The 17071-nt window shown below is 38.6% G+C and overlaps 2 protein-coding genes across 2 annotated transcripts; both read left to right on the top strand.

Moving 5' to 3' along the window:
- Positions 1-2494: 2494 nt before the first annotated feature.
- EAF02_000902 (uncharacterized protein) lies at positions 2495-3833 on the top strand (the record flags this gene model as incomplete). The annotated part of the gene is made up of 2 exons (XM_038896950.1): positions 2495-2934; positions 2993-3833. 2 exons carry the CDS (start codon positions 2495-2497, stop codon positions 3831-3833), a joined length of 1281 nt encoding a protein of 426 aa, XP_038763809.1.
- Positions 3834-4614: 781 nt separating this feature from the next.
- On the top strand, positions 4615-6240 carry EAF02_000901 (uncharacterized protein; the record flags this gene model as incomplete). Its single annotated transcript, XM_038896949.1, has 1 exon — positions 4615-6240. The coding sequence occupies one exon, from the start codon at positions 4615-4617 to the stop codon at positions 6238-6240; it is 1626 nt and encodes a 541-aa protein (XP_038763808.1).
- Between the last annotated feature and the right edge of the window lie 10831 nt (positions 6241-17071).

The raw sequence follows: 17071 nt of genomic DNA, 5'->3' as shown, positions 1-17071 counted from the left end.
AGAGAAATACGAAAGAAATTTCATGTAAGTTGAGAGGTGAAGAGGATCATGCGCTTTGAACTGAGGGATGGCATAGGTAGGTATGGAAACTGGTTATTTTTTCTCAAATTATTCTCATACCTTGTCCTTATTTGAAAATTCCTCACGTCAAAGGTATACTATCCATAGTGACTGAATAGACTTGATGGAGTTAACAGTGGGGGTATATGTAGATGAGAGATAGGTATATTTATTTAATCACTTGTTCGTGGCTGGATGATAGAGTTCAGCTGAATACTAGGTCTATCTAGGAAGAGTGAGGGGATAAGGATGAGAATGAGAAATATATGAGATTGTGAAAGAAACATCAGATACGGTGTGTGATTATGAGGGTTGAGATTCTCCTGGGATGGTGTTTGAGAAGTTCAGTAATGTCAAGAGAATTATTTAGTGGTAATGAGGAGTTGATACTAGGTATCCATGAAGTTTAGCGGGAATGGAGAAGTTTACCACAAGATTATATTGACTCTGTGATATAGTATTCATTTTTGTATATCGATTGAATTTTGAGTTTGGGAAGTAAATAAGAGTCTGCTTTTCTGGGCAGTTGATTGTTTATTTTGGATAGTTGGGAAAGTAGGTGTTTCTCGAAAGTAATTGTTCCTCTCCTTTCCTTGAGTAGGTAATAAGTAGTGGGTTTTTATTTTTCATGGTAATTGTGCCTCGTGGAAAGTTGAGTATTCAGAGACCGATAATCTCTCTTGTATTCGATAATATAGACTTCCACTTCGGCTATTCGTATCATCAAAGTTTTAATGCTCTGCCTGAGTGATAGGGACAATAAATCGATTCTGATGTTGATCATCCGGTAGATAACGGGCAGTATCAGGAATAATCCGACTCTCCTCAATTTCCTGGTTAGCATCGTTCTACAACTTCCGTTCTCGACTTGCGTCATTTTTTGAACCTCTATCGCCAGAAGATTGCTCTTGGAAATGACTTTGTTCTGAATCTTGAGGAGGAGATTTTTGGACGTGCTTCTCTATTGTAGGAGCTTTTCCTTTGTCTTTGCGAGTGGTGAATTTGAGAGAAGGGGAAGGAGGAGGTTCTGTGAAAATGAGGGAGAGGGAGAGGGAGAGGGAGAGGGAGAGAGTGCCTGGATGGGTGCGGGGTGATTGGAGAATAAAAAAGGGCGGGAGGTGTGGAAAAGGGAGGGAAAATGAGGGAAGGAGGAAAAGGGAAAGAACACTTGAATGTGTACGGTATGGAAATTTGATTAGAGGATGGGACAGGGAAGAGAAAAGGGAAGAGGAATGAGAATGGGAATGAGAAGAAAGGGAAATCTATTTAGAAATAGGAGGTAAGTGTGTCATGCAATTCATGGTGAGGGAATGGATGAGTATACAATCATTACCTCTCCCTACCTACCTAGATGCCTCAATTCAAATTTATGTAATACAACACAAGGAGTTTGAGGTATTATCATTTCTCGTTTCTCATTTCTAACATTATCCTGAAAAGATCTAGAAAGGCTTTCATAGTCAATGAGCGTATATGGTTTTAAAGTTAGTTCATCATATAATGGTAGGATATAGATGATTTTGAAGAACAATCTTATATCTAAGAGACTTTTTTAGTACAATGTCCTAACTCTTTCGGAAGATTATCGATATTGGTATTTCATGTTATGTAATATAAAATGATATTGCCATTTGAGGAGACAATTCCTAATAATACTAACTCAAAGAAACGAGAATAAACCTCTTCAGGTCAATTCATTCATGACCTTTCGTTCTTGGTTCTCTTTTCCCCCTGCTTTTAAGTAAATATCTTTTTAATTCAATCAAACCTCCGATCACTAGATTTATTTTGCTTAGAAGGTAGTGTTATTAATAACTCATCCACTACACGTGATGAACGATTGACTATGTTGCTTTGATTCTAATCATTCGTACCTTGCCTCAGAACTGGCGAGAAATGACAAAAACAACACACGGCATCATTTCTTTTCCTTCACTTTTCCCCCTCTTACTCTTTCTTTATGATTCCGATGTCTGCCGTGCTGAAGCTTGAAAATCATGGATGAAGAAATCATCAGAAGACATTGCTACTCATTCTTCAAATAAAAACTCAGGATATGGTTCGGCAAAGTACATGGATACCTGAACCTTGGAAGTGACTACATTACTGATAGAGAATCGCTCATATGATTTGTATGTAACGAAGCAATCATGTCGAAACACACCGATCAGAGTCTAAGCCACTTTGCATTATCCTCCAGGGCTTGCATTACTGGATAATGTCCCCTGTACGGTAGGTAGTATCATGAGGCTTAGCAGCACTCTGGCAGACTCACCTATCTGACGCAGCACATTCGGTGAAACCTGGCAAGGCTATCAAATGAATGTGTTGGCAATTCATATATTTTGTTCTTCACATTCAAGTTCCCAGGAAAGTTTCCTGGGAACATGAGGTCTCTTGGTTTTATATACACTCATTCAAGCAACGATTAATTATGGACCCTGTGAGCGCCATATCGCTTGCAGCGGCAATTGCTCAATTTATCGACTATTCTTGCAAGATTGTGTGCAAAAGCAAAGAAATATACAATTCCACCAGCGGTCTCACTACAGAACATAATAGAACCGAAACAGCCACCCTGCGGCTTAAAGAACTGACACAGTCAATACATTTGCCACCAAAAAGAACCAATTCTGGATCCAGCATCGTTTACTCCAGACTTCAAATAATCACTCAAGAATGCATGATTGTATCTGATACCCTTGTCAATCGGCTCAATCAATTGAAAGCACCTACCCAATCACAGCATCCAAAATGGAAAAGCTTTCGAATGGCATTGAAGAGTGTATGGTCGAAACATGAGATTGATGAATTTGCTCTAAGATTGAGAGATCTCAGAAAAGAACTCGACACTGAGTTGCTTCTGCTATTGCGGTCAGTACCTATTTTGTCCTCAAGATGTAACCGAACGATAAATTGATTGTGTCTCTAGAGATGGTTCAGATTCAATGTCATCTGCAGCAGAGAACCATTTCCAAAAATTGGACGAAAATACGAAGAGAGTTTTGATTGAGCTTCTCAAGATGCAATCGTCAGATCAAGACTTTCTTCGTCGCTTTGAACGACTGAGTCTTTCTCAGCAATTGGAGTTTCAAAAGCTTGGCCTATTGACCGCTAAGCAGAATTATAGCTTTGAATCTTTAAATAAAGACACCAAGAATATCATCGACTTGTTACTTGAATCAAGAGTCTACTGCAACGAGAACTTGGTCCTATCTCGAAAATTAGTGGAACAGAACCGCCAGGCTGGCTTTGAGCTAGTGGAGCGTGATAATAGACAGCGAGTTCGACGGGCTCAAAAGGTCCGACTCGCTATCTTAGAGTCCCTTCGATTTTCAGACATGAATCATCGACCAGATATGATAGCTAGTCCATATCAAAGCAGCTTTGAGTGGATCTTCAGAGATCCTCCTGTTCATCAAAAACCATGGAGCAATTTCGCAACTTGGCTCTCTGAAAGTTCGGGTATCTATTGGATACAGGGAAAACCAGCAAGTGGCAAGTCGACTTTAATGCGTAACATATATGAGCACCCGGAAACCGCAATCTTGTTGAAGAAATGGGCAGGATCCTCCAAAATAATAATGAGTGCATTTTATTTTTGGATAAGTGGGACAGAAAGACAACGATCTCACATCGGACTCCTACGCACACTTCTATATGTCTTCTCCGACAACACCAGGATCAATTCTAGAGATATCCACGATGATGGTGCGAATGTCGACATAGAAACACATGATCTACAATTTCCACAATTGATGAATGGTCTCTAGGCCGCTTACAGCAAGCGTTCAGACAGGCTTTGTCGCATATGTCCAGCCCTTCACTCAAAGGTCGCATCTTTGTGGATGGCTTAGACGAGTACGAAGGAGCTATGGTGATATGGCAGAGTACTTATTCGACATCGCCAACGAATCCCTCTTCGCAAAGTTTTGCTTTTCGAGCAGGCCATTACCGGACTTTCTCGTCCAGTGTTTCAAGATGCATGCACATTAAAGCTAGAAGATCTCACTCGTGATGACATTAAGAATTATGTTGTTGCTAAGTTGGAGCAAAATCAACAGATGCGAAAGTTCACAAGTAATGATTTGGATACAACAAGTTGGCTAATTGAAGAAATCATTCACCGAGCACAAGGTGTCTTTCTCTGGGTTATTCTCGTCGTCAAATCGCTCATCCATGGGTTCCGGTGTGGAGATGGTGCGATTGAACTTCGGAAACGACTTGAAAGCCTGCCAGTAGATCTTGAGAATTTATTCTCTCATATCATCCAAAAGATAGAACCGGAGTTTCGTGAAGATGCATCGAAGATTTTTCAAATATTTAGAGCAAGTGGCAATGATTTGGACGCGATCACTCTACATAATGCATTACAATTCACCTCACACCATCCCATAATAGCTATGGAGGCTGCAACAGAAAGTGAGTCCATGGACGAAAGGCTCGTGAAAACGAATAAAACAAGGCTGCGCCTGCCAGAGTAGATGCCGTGGGACTCATTGAGATAGCGGACCAGCATGACGGCGAAATGATAACACGCAATATTCAAATGATATGTTCAAAGAGTGGCGTGGGAGCAACAAACCGAAATTCGACCGCATACGATTCCCGACCGTAAATATTGTTGAGGAGTTTAGGAAACACATCCAATTTCGGCAACAAACTTTTTCCCAGCCTCCTGGCGGAACTTTGGCAAGCAAACCAAGAGCAGCGAGGCAGCTGGCGAGTGGAATGAGAGACCCAAGGATAGATGTTGCCGGTGACCTGATTTCTGGATCAACAAAGACAGACCTAACTATGCAGGTACCATGGTGGTTAGAATCGAGAAGACGGAATATAACAAGATATTCCTATGGTACAATACGCAGAAATGATATAGGTACACCATCTATTGATGAGATGCCGAAGCTGCTTGGTTCCATTAGAAGTGGCGTCTGTCGAGACTTCGTCGAGACATATACTAGGGCGAGATGCTACATGCAGAAAATTAAATATCGTGTTGATGTGGAGCATTTCGAAGAGGAATTCAAAGCTAAGACGATAACATTGGAAGATATTATACATCCCTATGCACTATGGCTGCATGCGCAATGGGGAGGAGATCTCTCAGCCTGGTACCATACTATCCGCACCGGAGAGCCCTCTTCGGTACAAGACTTACAAGATCCTGGAGCACAAGGAAGAGTAGTCTATCTCCACCGCACGGCGAGGGATTTTTTAGAACAATCCAGGAACTGGGACGAGATCACAAAACATATAATTGATACCACATTCGACCCCGAGCTAGCGTTATTGATGGCCCGTGTAATTGATATCAAGCTCAATCCTAAAGATTGTGTATACACAAGTGGGATCGAATTTTTGACTCAACTTCGTGAATTCCCTTGGCAGAATTCTAAGGTTATGGACGAAGCTCTCGAACTGATACAAGAAGCTGACAGAGTTTTGAGCATTAGAGTAGGCCAAGGAGAAGTCTCCAAACACTGGTCACATAACGATCCAAAATGGGCAGGGAAAAGCCGACCTGACTGGGGCGATGATCTTGATTCTGTTGCTGTCAAATCTGGTCTCATACCGCTTCTCAAAGCTCGACAAAGCTTGACATCCGCCGCGCGTCATGCAAGTCAATCTCAATTACCTTTACCATACATATCAGTCAAAACCCGGCCAGGGATGCCTCTTTTAGCTTACGCACTGTCTATGGATCAATGGGCAGTTGGTAATCTAGTTCCCAACATTGTCGTGCTTGAGGAGCTACTCATTAATGGCGCTGACCCGAATGAGTATTTCAATAGCTTTCATACAATCTGGGAGTATGTCATTTATCTGGTTCACGTTCTTGTGTCTAAGAGCAATTCGAAGATCTCACCACTCTCCACGAAATGGGTTGAAGTTTTTGAACTGATGCTTAAGCACGGCGCCGACCCGTATGCTTGTTGTATGAAGAGCCCTGATGAGTTCGCTAGATTTATTGGAGGGTCAAATACGATGTTGAATCTACCCGGATCGATAGCGGAGCATGATCAAAGGGGGTTTTCTTTCGGCCACGCTATGAAGAGGGGTTACGACGATGAAGTGTGGGATGAAAACGATACATACCCATATCACCATTGCGTAACGGCCGTTGTAAAAGATGCATTCGAGCTCTTTCTGTCCTGTTCTGTCCTGTTATATATGTGAGAGTAAGGTAGAACTTCTAATTCTACCTTCTAATCTTTTGGGTGTTTAGCTTAGCGATAAAGTTTTTGAATACTCCCAGAGGTGATCCTGTAACATTAGGTAGAATTATCTTTGGTTATAAGTGGAGTTGTGTGGGGGGCTCATTTATAGCTTACAAGCCTTCATTGGTTTGGGGGCTAGCATATATAGATTCTGTTTGCCTATCTAAATACCTGAGGTATTAGAATCCAGAATCCTGAAACCTTTTAGTAGGTAATATATGGAGATTATATTTTAAGGAGGGGGGGTGGTGTTATGGGGTAACACTAAGCCCTTTCTATTCTATCCTATCCTGCTATATATGTGAGAGTAAGGTAGAACTTTCAGTTCTACCTCCTAGTCTTTTGGGCGTTTAGCTCAGCGGTAAAGCTTCTGAATACTCCCAGAGGTGATCCCGTGACAAATCTATTACATTCTTTTCTAAAAAACATTCAATAATTGAATATAATTACAAGATTTACAATAAAGAATTGTTAGCTATTATCCATTACTTTGAAGAATAGCGTTTCGAATTAAAAAGCGTTATATTATCAATTCAAATTATTACTAATTATAAAAATCTGGAATACTTTATTATAACAAAGTTATTAAATTATTATCAAATCCACTAATTTGAATTTCTATTTCAATTTAATTTTCAAATCATTTATTATTCCAAAAAGCTAAATACTAAACTTAATATACTAACTAAAAGATTAAAAGATCTTTTTAAAAAAAGAAATAAACATTTTTTGTATTAAAACTATATTATTTTGAAACAAGAGAATCTGTCACGGATCGCACCCAATCGCAGCTGCGATCGCTCACGTACACGCTTGCGCACATACACGATCACATGTACATAGTTAGTATATAGAAGCGCTCTACAAGCGCTTTACTCCCGATTCTGTAATTATAGATTCTAAGGATAAATTGTATCCTGCTCTTGCAGTTCTTTTAAGGCAAAGTGTTATATTATCTACAACTCACTATATAATCGCATGGCCATCTGGTGGTCAATCAAATAATATCTTATAATTATAATACCTTCTTGGGTATATCGAGGATGTTCGATATTACTTATAGGAAGAGGGCTGATTTCGAGTAAATCTACTCGATGGAAGATAATAAACCCTTAATATATAAAGTTACAAGTATTACTATCATGTCCGATCTATTTACCTTAAAGGGATTCTATTGCTTTTTCCCTCTCGCTGGTCGAGTGCTTTTAGCTAATGATAGTCAATCTCAATGAAGCGATGGTTACAGTCCTTACAGTTCTAATATAAATACTGATAGACGTGGAAAGGGTAAACAGCCTGGAAACGACTTCTCGATTGAGGCATTAACTCTTGAGGGTAGCATGCCGATGTACACTCTCCCATTATAGGAAGAACAAATACCGACCCTTAAAGATTTTAAGGATTTGCGGAATGAAATTGCAAGATTTAAAGACGAATTGTTATAGTATAGTCTTAGTACCACTTACCTATCTCAACCTTCAAGATACTGATAGCAATATCATACAGATTCCCTTGCGAATCGCGGAGTCCGGATTCCTGATGTTCTAGTCGATTTTATTGAGAGGGTATCTCCTATTACGGGAAAAGGAAGAATAAGAAAAACCCCTGTTTGCAAATCAGTCTTCGCAACATCCTTTTCGAGTATCGATAGCAAAACCCTCTCTCAAACCCGGTCGCCCTGTTTGAGCGATCTACAAATTCATTGAATACTCTACTCTCGTTTTACCTTATCATTGTAGTAAAGCGTCTGTACATTCCGAAACCTATCAATCTTTTATCCAAAACTCAAAGATGGTTATAAAGCCGAAAACAAGCCTCTGGCAGCTATTGGTTATTGAGCAACTCGAACTTTACGAAAATTCGCTTATCTCGGAAGTGTAACGGCGATTTTATATAATAGATTAGATGGAAGGAGATGTACAAGAATATGTGTTCTTGTTATACACTCAAGTCCCCGTTTGACAGGACAGCAATTGATCGATCAGCTCGCAGCCATTTACAAGAACCCGGCTGAAGCCGATCACGCACAAACTGAGTACGAATATTGGGTTATACCTAATAACACCTAACGAGGAAACTTCCTAGTATGGTATTGCAGGTTTAGATTATTAGCTACTATAGGCGGAAATTACCGATTCGATAACTCTTCTTTGCGATCTGGAAAGAAAAATATTCGATTTCCTCCAATGAGCTATTGGCCTCCACATTAACGAATGCTATACTATTAAGGATCTGGTTACCAAGCTTATTGAGATCAACAAACTCGAAGTTACACTTCGAAAAACAACAATCATCACAGAACGACTAAAGAGACACCTCTTAGAAAGCCATCTAGTAACACCGATTCGTCGACTACCCTAGAAGCACTCTCCGCTCATCGGATAATTCGAATCCATCTACTCAGTTTCACACTAATATCCTCCTCGCACTCCTACTAACTATACAAAAACCTTCAAGCCAAATAACATTTTATCTCCAGGAAACAATTTCAATTGTAATACTACCGCCCCCACATCGAGAGTGAATCCCAGTTTATACCATACACAAATAATGTAAGCGTTATAGCCGAGATCCAAAGATTGGAGAAGACGAAGAGTTCTACAATATAGAAGAGAATGCTGAAGAGGATGTAAAACCAAGAAATGCAAGCGGAAGCTGTCGAATCCATTCGCATTGCTGAAGATCAATATTTAAATCAACACACTTAGGTAGAAGTTCCCTCCTAAACGCAATCCAGAACATGAGATTCCTCGATTTAACAAAACTAATGGAAGATAATTCCATGAATCTACCATATACACTTTTGAAGAACGGATATTCATACAATATTCAATTTCTTATAGATTCTGGAGTGAATGGCTTTGTTTTTATTGATAAAACACTCCTTTTATTATTATTCCCTATATTCAAACCCCGTTTCATATTATTCGAATTACCGATTGAAGTCAAAAGCTATAATGGTATACAAAGTGAAGCTATTACTCATTTTACATTTCTTAATTTCACAATTGATGCTCGACAATAGTCTTATTTGCCATTTCTCATCACCGATTTGGGTTCACATAGTGTAATCCTAGATCGCAAATGGTTAACAGAAACCCAAATTAAAGTCAATTATTTTAACCGACACCTCGAATAGCCTCCCAAACATCCTCCTACTGTTTCCTTATCAAAAAATATACTTTTAACCAGAAACAATCTTCAATAACCCAGAATCAGTTATTTGAAACAAAAAGATACTGATAATCGGAACACCTGATTGGAAGAGATATACCACCAACTTGACAATAAACAATCAACTATAACATCGATCATATCTGAGATACTTATTACCCCTCCTCAAGAGATTAATACAGTAATCTCAGATGCGATCGAAGCTTAGATTCCAGTCAATCTGAAGAAGAAACTTATTCTCGGTCAAATCTTTATTCAGTTTGTTTACAAATCCCTCCCGCTTCGTATCTCCAACACGTTCAACATCTATACACTCAAGCCGATTCAATTTCAACTCATCTACAAGAAAAGCAAGGATTATAAGATCTTTACAATCACATATACAAAGATTGACAATATCATCTCGATTTACAAATCTAGTTAAGATAACAACCATCAAATCTCAATTGCAATTGTTGCCTTAAACAGTTTTAACCAGAAACTATCACTACTCTCAATCGCATCATTGCAGACATCGAGATAAAACCTCCGATCCCCAAAGCTTACCAGCAATATCATCGAGCGTTTTTAAGTACAAATCCAACATCCTACCTCTCTCCCGGTTGTACAATCACAAAATCATACTTGAAGGAAAAGGTGAAAAAACTTTCAAATACAGTTTCTTGTATAAGATATTACTCGAACAGCTTGAGATTGTTAAAGAATACATCACAGAGAACCTTGCCAAAGATTTATAGAATCCAGCCAAACACCATTGCAACACCGATTCTCTTCGTAAAAAAGCCGAATAGAAACTTAAGATTCTGTATAGACTTCCAACTACTTAATTCTTTAATACACAAAAATAGATACCCTCTACCTCTCATTAACAAAACACTCGCACAACTCGCTGATACAAAGGTGTATACCAAATTAAACATTCGACAAACATTCCATCACATCCGCATGGATCCAGCTTCCGAAGAATACACTACCTTCCACACTCGATATAATTCCTACAAATACAAAGTTTTACCTTTTGAACTGACAAACAGCCCTACAACTTATCAACAATATATAAACGATATCCTATTTGACTATTTAAATAACTTCTATACTACTTACCTCGATGATATCTTATATATTCTGAAAACGAAAATAAACACAAAAAACACATCAAGCGCATCCTCGAACAACTTAAGTCCACTGGTCTCCAGGCAGACCTCAAGAAGTGTGAATTCAACATCAAATATACAAAGTATTTAGGTTTTATCATCTCTACAGACAGCATACAAGTCGATCCAGAAAAGATTGAAGTGATCGCTACTTGGACTTACCCCACTACCGTAAAAGGTGTCCAATCGTTCTTAGGTTTTTGTAACTTTTACCGCCGATTCATTAAGGATTACAGTATAATAGCAAAACCTCTTCATAAACTCATAAAAGCGAATATCAAATTCCACTTCGACGAAATCTGTCAAATTGCATTTGATATACTCAAAAATAGATTCATCTCCACTCCTCTCCTACAGCATTACAACTATACATTACCCTGTATACTGGAAACCGATATATCTGATAGTATAGTCACTAGCATGCTATCTCAAAAGCACGGCAACAAATAATTACCAATTGCCTACTTTTCGAAAACGATAATCGCCGCCAAGCTGAACTACAAAGTTCATGATAAAGAAATACTTGCGATCATCAAATCCCTAGGTTACTGGAAAGCCGAACTTGCTGGATCCCTGTACTAGATCAAAGTGTACACCAATCATAAAGCGCTCGAGTACTTTATATCTATCAAACAGCTAAACGCTTGATAAGCGTGCTAGGTAGAACTACTCGCCAATTATAACTTTATCATTATATACTGTACTGGAAAGAACAATCTACTCGTAGATGTGCTTACACACCGCACTGATGAGTTGGATCAACAGAATAGTACTAAGAAAAAGAATCATCTTCAGCAGCTTATAAAAGATGATTAAGTGGATACAAAGATTATATGCGAATCTCTACAACAAGATCCAGACATAATCGCAAATATCGATATACACACAATCACACCGCTTTTCGATATCGTAAATCGCATTATTGAAGCAAATAGATTCTATCCGAGTTTAAAAGCTCTGCACATTCAGACTACCAAATCGCATAAGTATCTTACGCTCGAGAAAGGACTCTTGTTTTACAACGATCGACTTTATATACCGGATACCGAAAATCTGCGAATCTATTTGATTCGCAAAGTTTACGATTCAGTTTCCATTACACACCCTGGTATCAAAAAGACCTACATTCTCTTGGCCAATCAATATTATTGGAAGAACATAAATGATACAATCGATTAATATATACGGAATTGCTACAAATGCAAGCGCAGCTCCGTATTAAGAGATTGCATTCCCGGTCTCCTTTATCTGCTCCCGATCTCTACATAAGCATAACAACACATCACCATAGACTACTGTAATTTCAATAAGGATAAATATGATTATAATAATGTATTCGTTATTATTGACCGATTGACCAAACAAGCTATTTCGATATCCTATTATAAATCAATCGATTTGAAAGATCAGGCCTGCTTGTATCTATACCATATATACAGATACTACAATACTCTAGAAACTATAATTTCTAATTATAATCCTCAATTTATATCCAAATTCTAGCAAGAATTCAATAATATCTTAGAAACGCAAGTCAAGTTATCTACCACTCATTATCTGCAAACTGATAATTAAACTGAGATTTATAATCAATATTTCTAATAACGCTTGTGATTCTTTATAAGCTATTATCAAGATGATTGGTCTGAATTCCTACCAATAATGGATTACACTCAACTCACACTTCCCTATGAATTACTAGATAATCAAATTCTGTATGAGACCTTATATAACTACCTACCCTGTAATCTCTGGGATTGGAAATCCGATTCCACCACACCTATCGACAATTTGAATATAATTGATACTAAAAGTATGCCAAATATAATAAACTAGTATTTGATCAAGCAAAAGAAAATATCTTGTATGCACAAGAAAAGATATCTTAATCAGCCAATTTGCATTGCTGCTCAATTGACTTCGATGTGGGAGATTATGTATAGCTCAATATGAGGGACTTTCCGATATAATGATTATCTAAAAAACTGGATTATCCTATTTAAGGTAGATTCAAAATCATTAATTGGGCTGGAGATTCCTTTCGATTGGACTTATTGCCTATTATAAAAGTCCACCCTATGTTTCTACCTAGTAAACTCCGCAAAGCGGTAGACAATCCATTTTCCGGATAAAGCCTCGAATCATTGCCTCTAATAAATATCACCAATAATACCGAATAAGAAATGGAGCGTATTCTAATTGTAAAGAAAGTATACTAACAGCTTAAATACAAAGTATCGTAACTGAATACTAATGATAATCTTATTTGGTACCCCGCCTCTAACTTAAAAACTGCTCTACACTACCTCCGTGATTTCTACCTACAAAATCCCATTTTGCCAGAAACCCTCTATGTATTTATTGGAATGGATTCGTTTCTACAAGAGTAGAAAGGATGATTACGATTTTATAGACAACAATTAATGTATAAATAAAAAGACAGAAAGAACTTCTTTAATTCATTATTGTAACAAAGAAAATCCTAATCACACAAAAAACTGAAAGCGATCGGACAAAAATGAAATGTCAACAAAGAAAGTCTTTTCCCCTACCCGGTTAGATTTAAACCAAGCTAGAAAGAAAGCCTTTATAGGCATCAACGGTTACAATCGAGCGAGGTACGACAACAAAGACTGGATAGTTTAAACCGAAATACCAGCCGAATCCCCAGCCAACAATGACAACAAGCACACACAGAACAACTACAAGTTGAAAGACAAAACGACCCTTAGTTGCAGTATGTGCAACAACAAGACCGAGCTGGTGCTCAATCGCACCCAACCACTTGCAAGCTGCCGAAAGCTCTGCTTCCATTTAAATTACGACGAGCTGGTATTATTGCTCCAATTCGTCTCTCCGCACTGCAACCTCCGCCACGCAACACTCCGCAGCTTCTCGAGCAAGGGTAAAAGGAAGCATTTCTTTCGAAATGCGACTCTTTAGCTCCTTCCGCATATCAAGCTATCTCAAGAGTTAACTTTGCTAAAAGCTGGCAAGTTGTAACTTACTTTTGCCATATTGCTGTACTCAGCAATAGCCGATCGGTATTGGAGAAACATCTTGCATATATCCCCGTCAAACAAGCACTCACACTTATGCTTGCCAGCCAAACAAAACAGATAGCGAGATTGACCAGACAATTGTCCAGGAAGTCGATAGCAAACGCTATTTCCCTTGCTGGAAACACAACTGTGTATGTAGTCAGCAACAAACCCAGCCATCCTTCCGAATGCATTGTTCCCACTATGGTATTGTCTTTTTTGATAACCTCTTGCTTGAAGATCCCTACTTGTCGATGTTAATGAAATTAATACTTCTACAATAGAGCGTATCGAATTTGCGATCAGGTTGATTTTGACACAAGGCCTCCAGAATATCTTCCTCAACTATCTCGCCATCATTTTCGAGATTACGAAAATGACGTACCGCTACAATCAACTTGTCAGCGAACTTCTTTTCGTAATCGTCAACACAATCAATCAAGAGATCGTATTCTTTCTCCGAATTCTGCCTCGAAAGATGATGGAATGGATATATCCAATGAGTATATCGAAAATCGACCCCACCCTCAAACACATTGCCTTCGGTATCTGTAATTGTATTTGTTAGACAAGCCGATTGTAAACCGAAAACACCAAAAGAAAGTCTCACTTATGTGCATCTTCGTCATCCAACCCATCTTCCTCATCATCCTCCTCCTCGCCAACAGGATCACTGCCACTCCCGCTACGGCTCGACTCCTCCTCTTCCTCAACAGGACACTTACCTCGCACAACAAAAAAGGCAGACGCTCTCTTCGCCGCAAGCTATAAAAAAGCATATCAACAAAGCAAACACAAAAGAAAAATAAACAACTCACCGCCGCACGCACGTCCTCCCACTACTTCAGCTACACTAACGACAACTTATTCTTGCTACTACGTTTTCTTAATAGTGTAGAAGGCATATTGATTATTGATCGAGGAATACAAAAAAGATAAGTGACCGGAAAAGATTTGGAAGAGAGAGGGAAATTCGGGCGATCTATATGCTTCGAAGGTTTCGCACTGTTGCTAGGCTACAGGACAGTTTCCTCCATTTCCCATACGCCTTCCCGTCGCGAAAAAGCAAAATTTGCGCACACGCCCGTTTACCACGCCATGCTACAACGTAAACAACGACGCCTCATTGGGATCGCCGATGCGTCTACAGATTAGGTAATTGTAAAGCTTGAGGGCAAGCTTTTTCGAAAGGGGGGGTAGTGTCACAGATCGCACCCAATCGCAGCTGCGATCGCTCACGTGCGCGCTTGCGCACGTGCACGATCACGTGTACATAGCTAGTATATAGGAGCGCTCTACGAGCGCTTTGCTCCCGATTCTGTAGTTGTAGATTCTAAGGATAAATTGTACCCTGCTCTCGCAGTTCTTCTAAGGCAAAGTGTCACAGAATCTAGATTCCGATTTTTTTTCTATTATTGTTACCCTAATCAAACCCAAGATTACTAAGAAAATATATTTATTTATTTATTTATAGTGATTAACATCTAATATCTGATCTCCCAAGGGGTATTCTAGATATACTAAGGAGCGGGCCTACAGGCCGCTAGTATTCCAGCTGCTCATAGTAATGTAATGTTAGTTAATCAGAAGCTTATTGTCTCTAGTATTCCCCCACTCAATATTACTCATAGTAATCCTGCAACTATTCTATCTAAGGGTTTGTAATCCTGTTTCAGAGGGCCTTGTTTCATATACTATCCGAATATCAGCGAATAATTAAGTCGATTGCTATCAATCAGGAAAACACTCGAAACACTTATAGCTGATTGGTATAGATCTTAGATTGATTAGGATAGAAAGTTTATCCTCAGGGTATTAGAATAAATTAGAATTTGCGTAGTTTCGTATAATTTGGGTATATCCTAGTATAGAATTTGGATTTAGCGAAAAGATCAATAAAGCTATATTGTATTCACAGAATACAATTGATATATACTATCGTATCCCATTCGGATCGAAATCGATTTGATATAAATGGCCAATCGTTACGCATCTGATTATTGATTAAATATTGAAAGAAATGTAATAAGCTTTTCTCAATCCTGTATATATAGATATTTGTGCTATTTTTGTGATTGAATTTGATATAATAAGCTATAAAGTTATTATATTCAATCCGTATCGCTATAAGTCTATATAGTATCCTGCAAAAAAGCTTGAAGCTTCCCAATTTTGAAGTATTATATACCGGTTTCTATGTATTATATATTTTGGATTGATTGATTGATTGATTGATTTAGTTTAACGTCCCGCTCCAGTCCATGACTATATAAGACGGCTAGGCTCTAAAAGCTTAGCAATGCTAGTGAATATCTACAGTAGATATGATCAATTTTGGGGGAGTAAAAACAAATATTGGGGTGCTCTGCCCGATCTCTATTCGGAGTGCAAATAGAGATATAATGTCTTCATCCACTGGGACCTTTCCCTCTTCCTTCTTCCCCTACCCCTAATCCTATTAAAGTATCCCGATATCCAATCCTCTTTCAAACTTGGAATCCAATTTGCTATCCCTTCCTTCTATAAGGGGCAAGAGTTATCCCCTCTCGAGTTGCCTCCAGTATAGCAAAAGGTCCTCTTGCTAGTGAGATGAAAATAGAAGGCACCACTCTTCTTTTAACTCTATCTCTTTTAAACTAACCTTTTGTATATCTTTATAAGCTTGATATCCTCCAGCCCTTATTAGATATATATAATCGAAACTGTTGAAAATGGTGGGGTAGAGTCGAACCCTAAGCTCTACAACCTATATACAAATCAATTCGAAAAATTCGAAAATTCGAAAATCGAAGGAAAAACGTCGTATCGTATCAATACCCAGAGTATAGAATTAATTAAAAGGCGATAGCATTCTTTGTATCGTAAAGTCGTATTCGAATAGCTGAAAGCCAAAAAGAGAAAAAGGATTGTAATTCGAAAAGAGCAGCAACAAGCTCTATATTGAAAAGACTCTTCCAAAAGAGAGAAGAGGCTAACTTTCCGTATCGTATCTATAGAGGTAATAATAAAAGGCAGATGTTGAATCTGACTAGGGCTTCCATAACCTTTGTATCCGCATTGCTTTGCTGGTATTCATCTTTTCGTAGGGATCGCTGTTGCAAAATCGTAATATAATCCTTCCTTCCCTATATCTTCCAAAACCCCTTTTCTTCCAATTCTTCCGATTCCATCTGCGACTCAATCTTAGCTCTGCAGACTCTTGAAGAAGAGCTGGAGGTTCGTAGGATGCACCGCGTACAGGTGTTGAGTCTTCGCATCCCTATATATTTTGGAGATCAGGCCTCTTTTTTTCCTTTTACCATTTACTTTCGGAGCATCGACATTTGGTATATAGAACAAAATAGAAGCTATTAATTATAAAAAGGCAGAATAAACTAGGGTCAAGCAGCCCAATCGTACTCTAATCAGTAAAGCGATCGGC

The sequence above is a fragment of the Botrytis sinoallii genome, assembly GCF_014898435.1.
Source record: "Botrytis sinoallii strain Bc 23 chromosome Unknown BSIN_001, whole genome shotgun sequence".
Lineage (NCBI taxonomy): Eukaryota > Fungi > Ascomycota > Leotiomycetes > Helotiales > Sclerotiniaceae > Botrytis > Botrytis sinoallii.
This window is presented reverse-complemented; position numbering and strand designations above follow the sequence as displayed.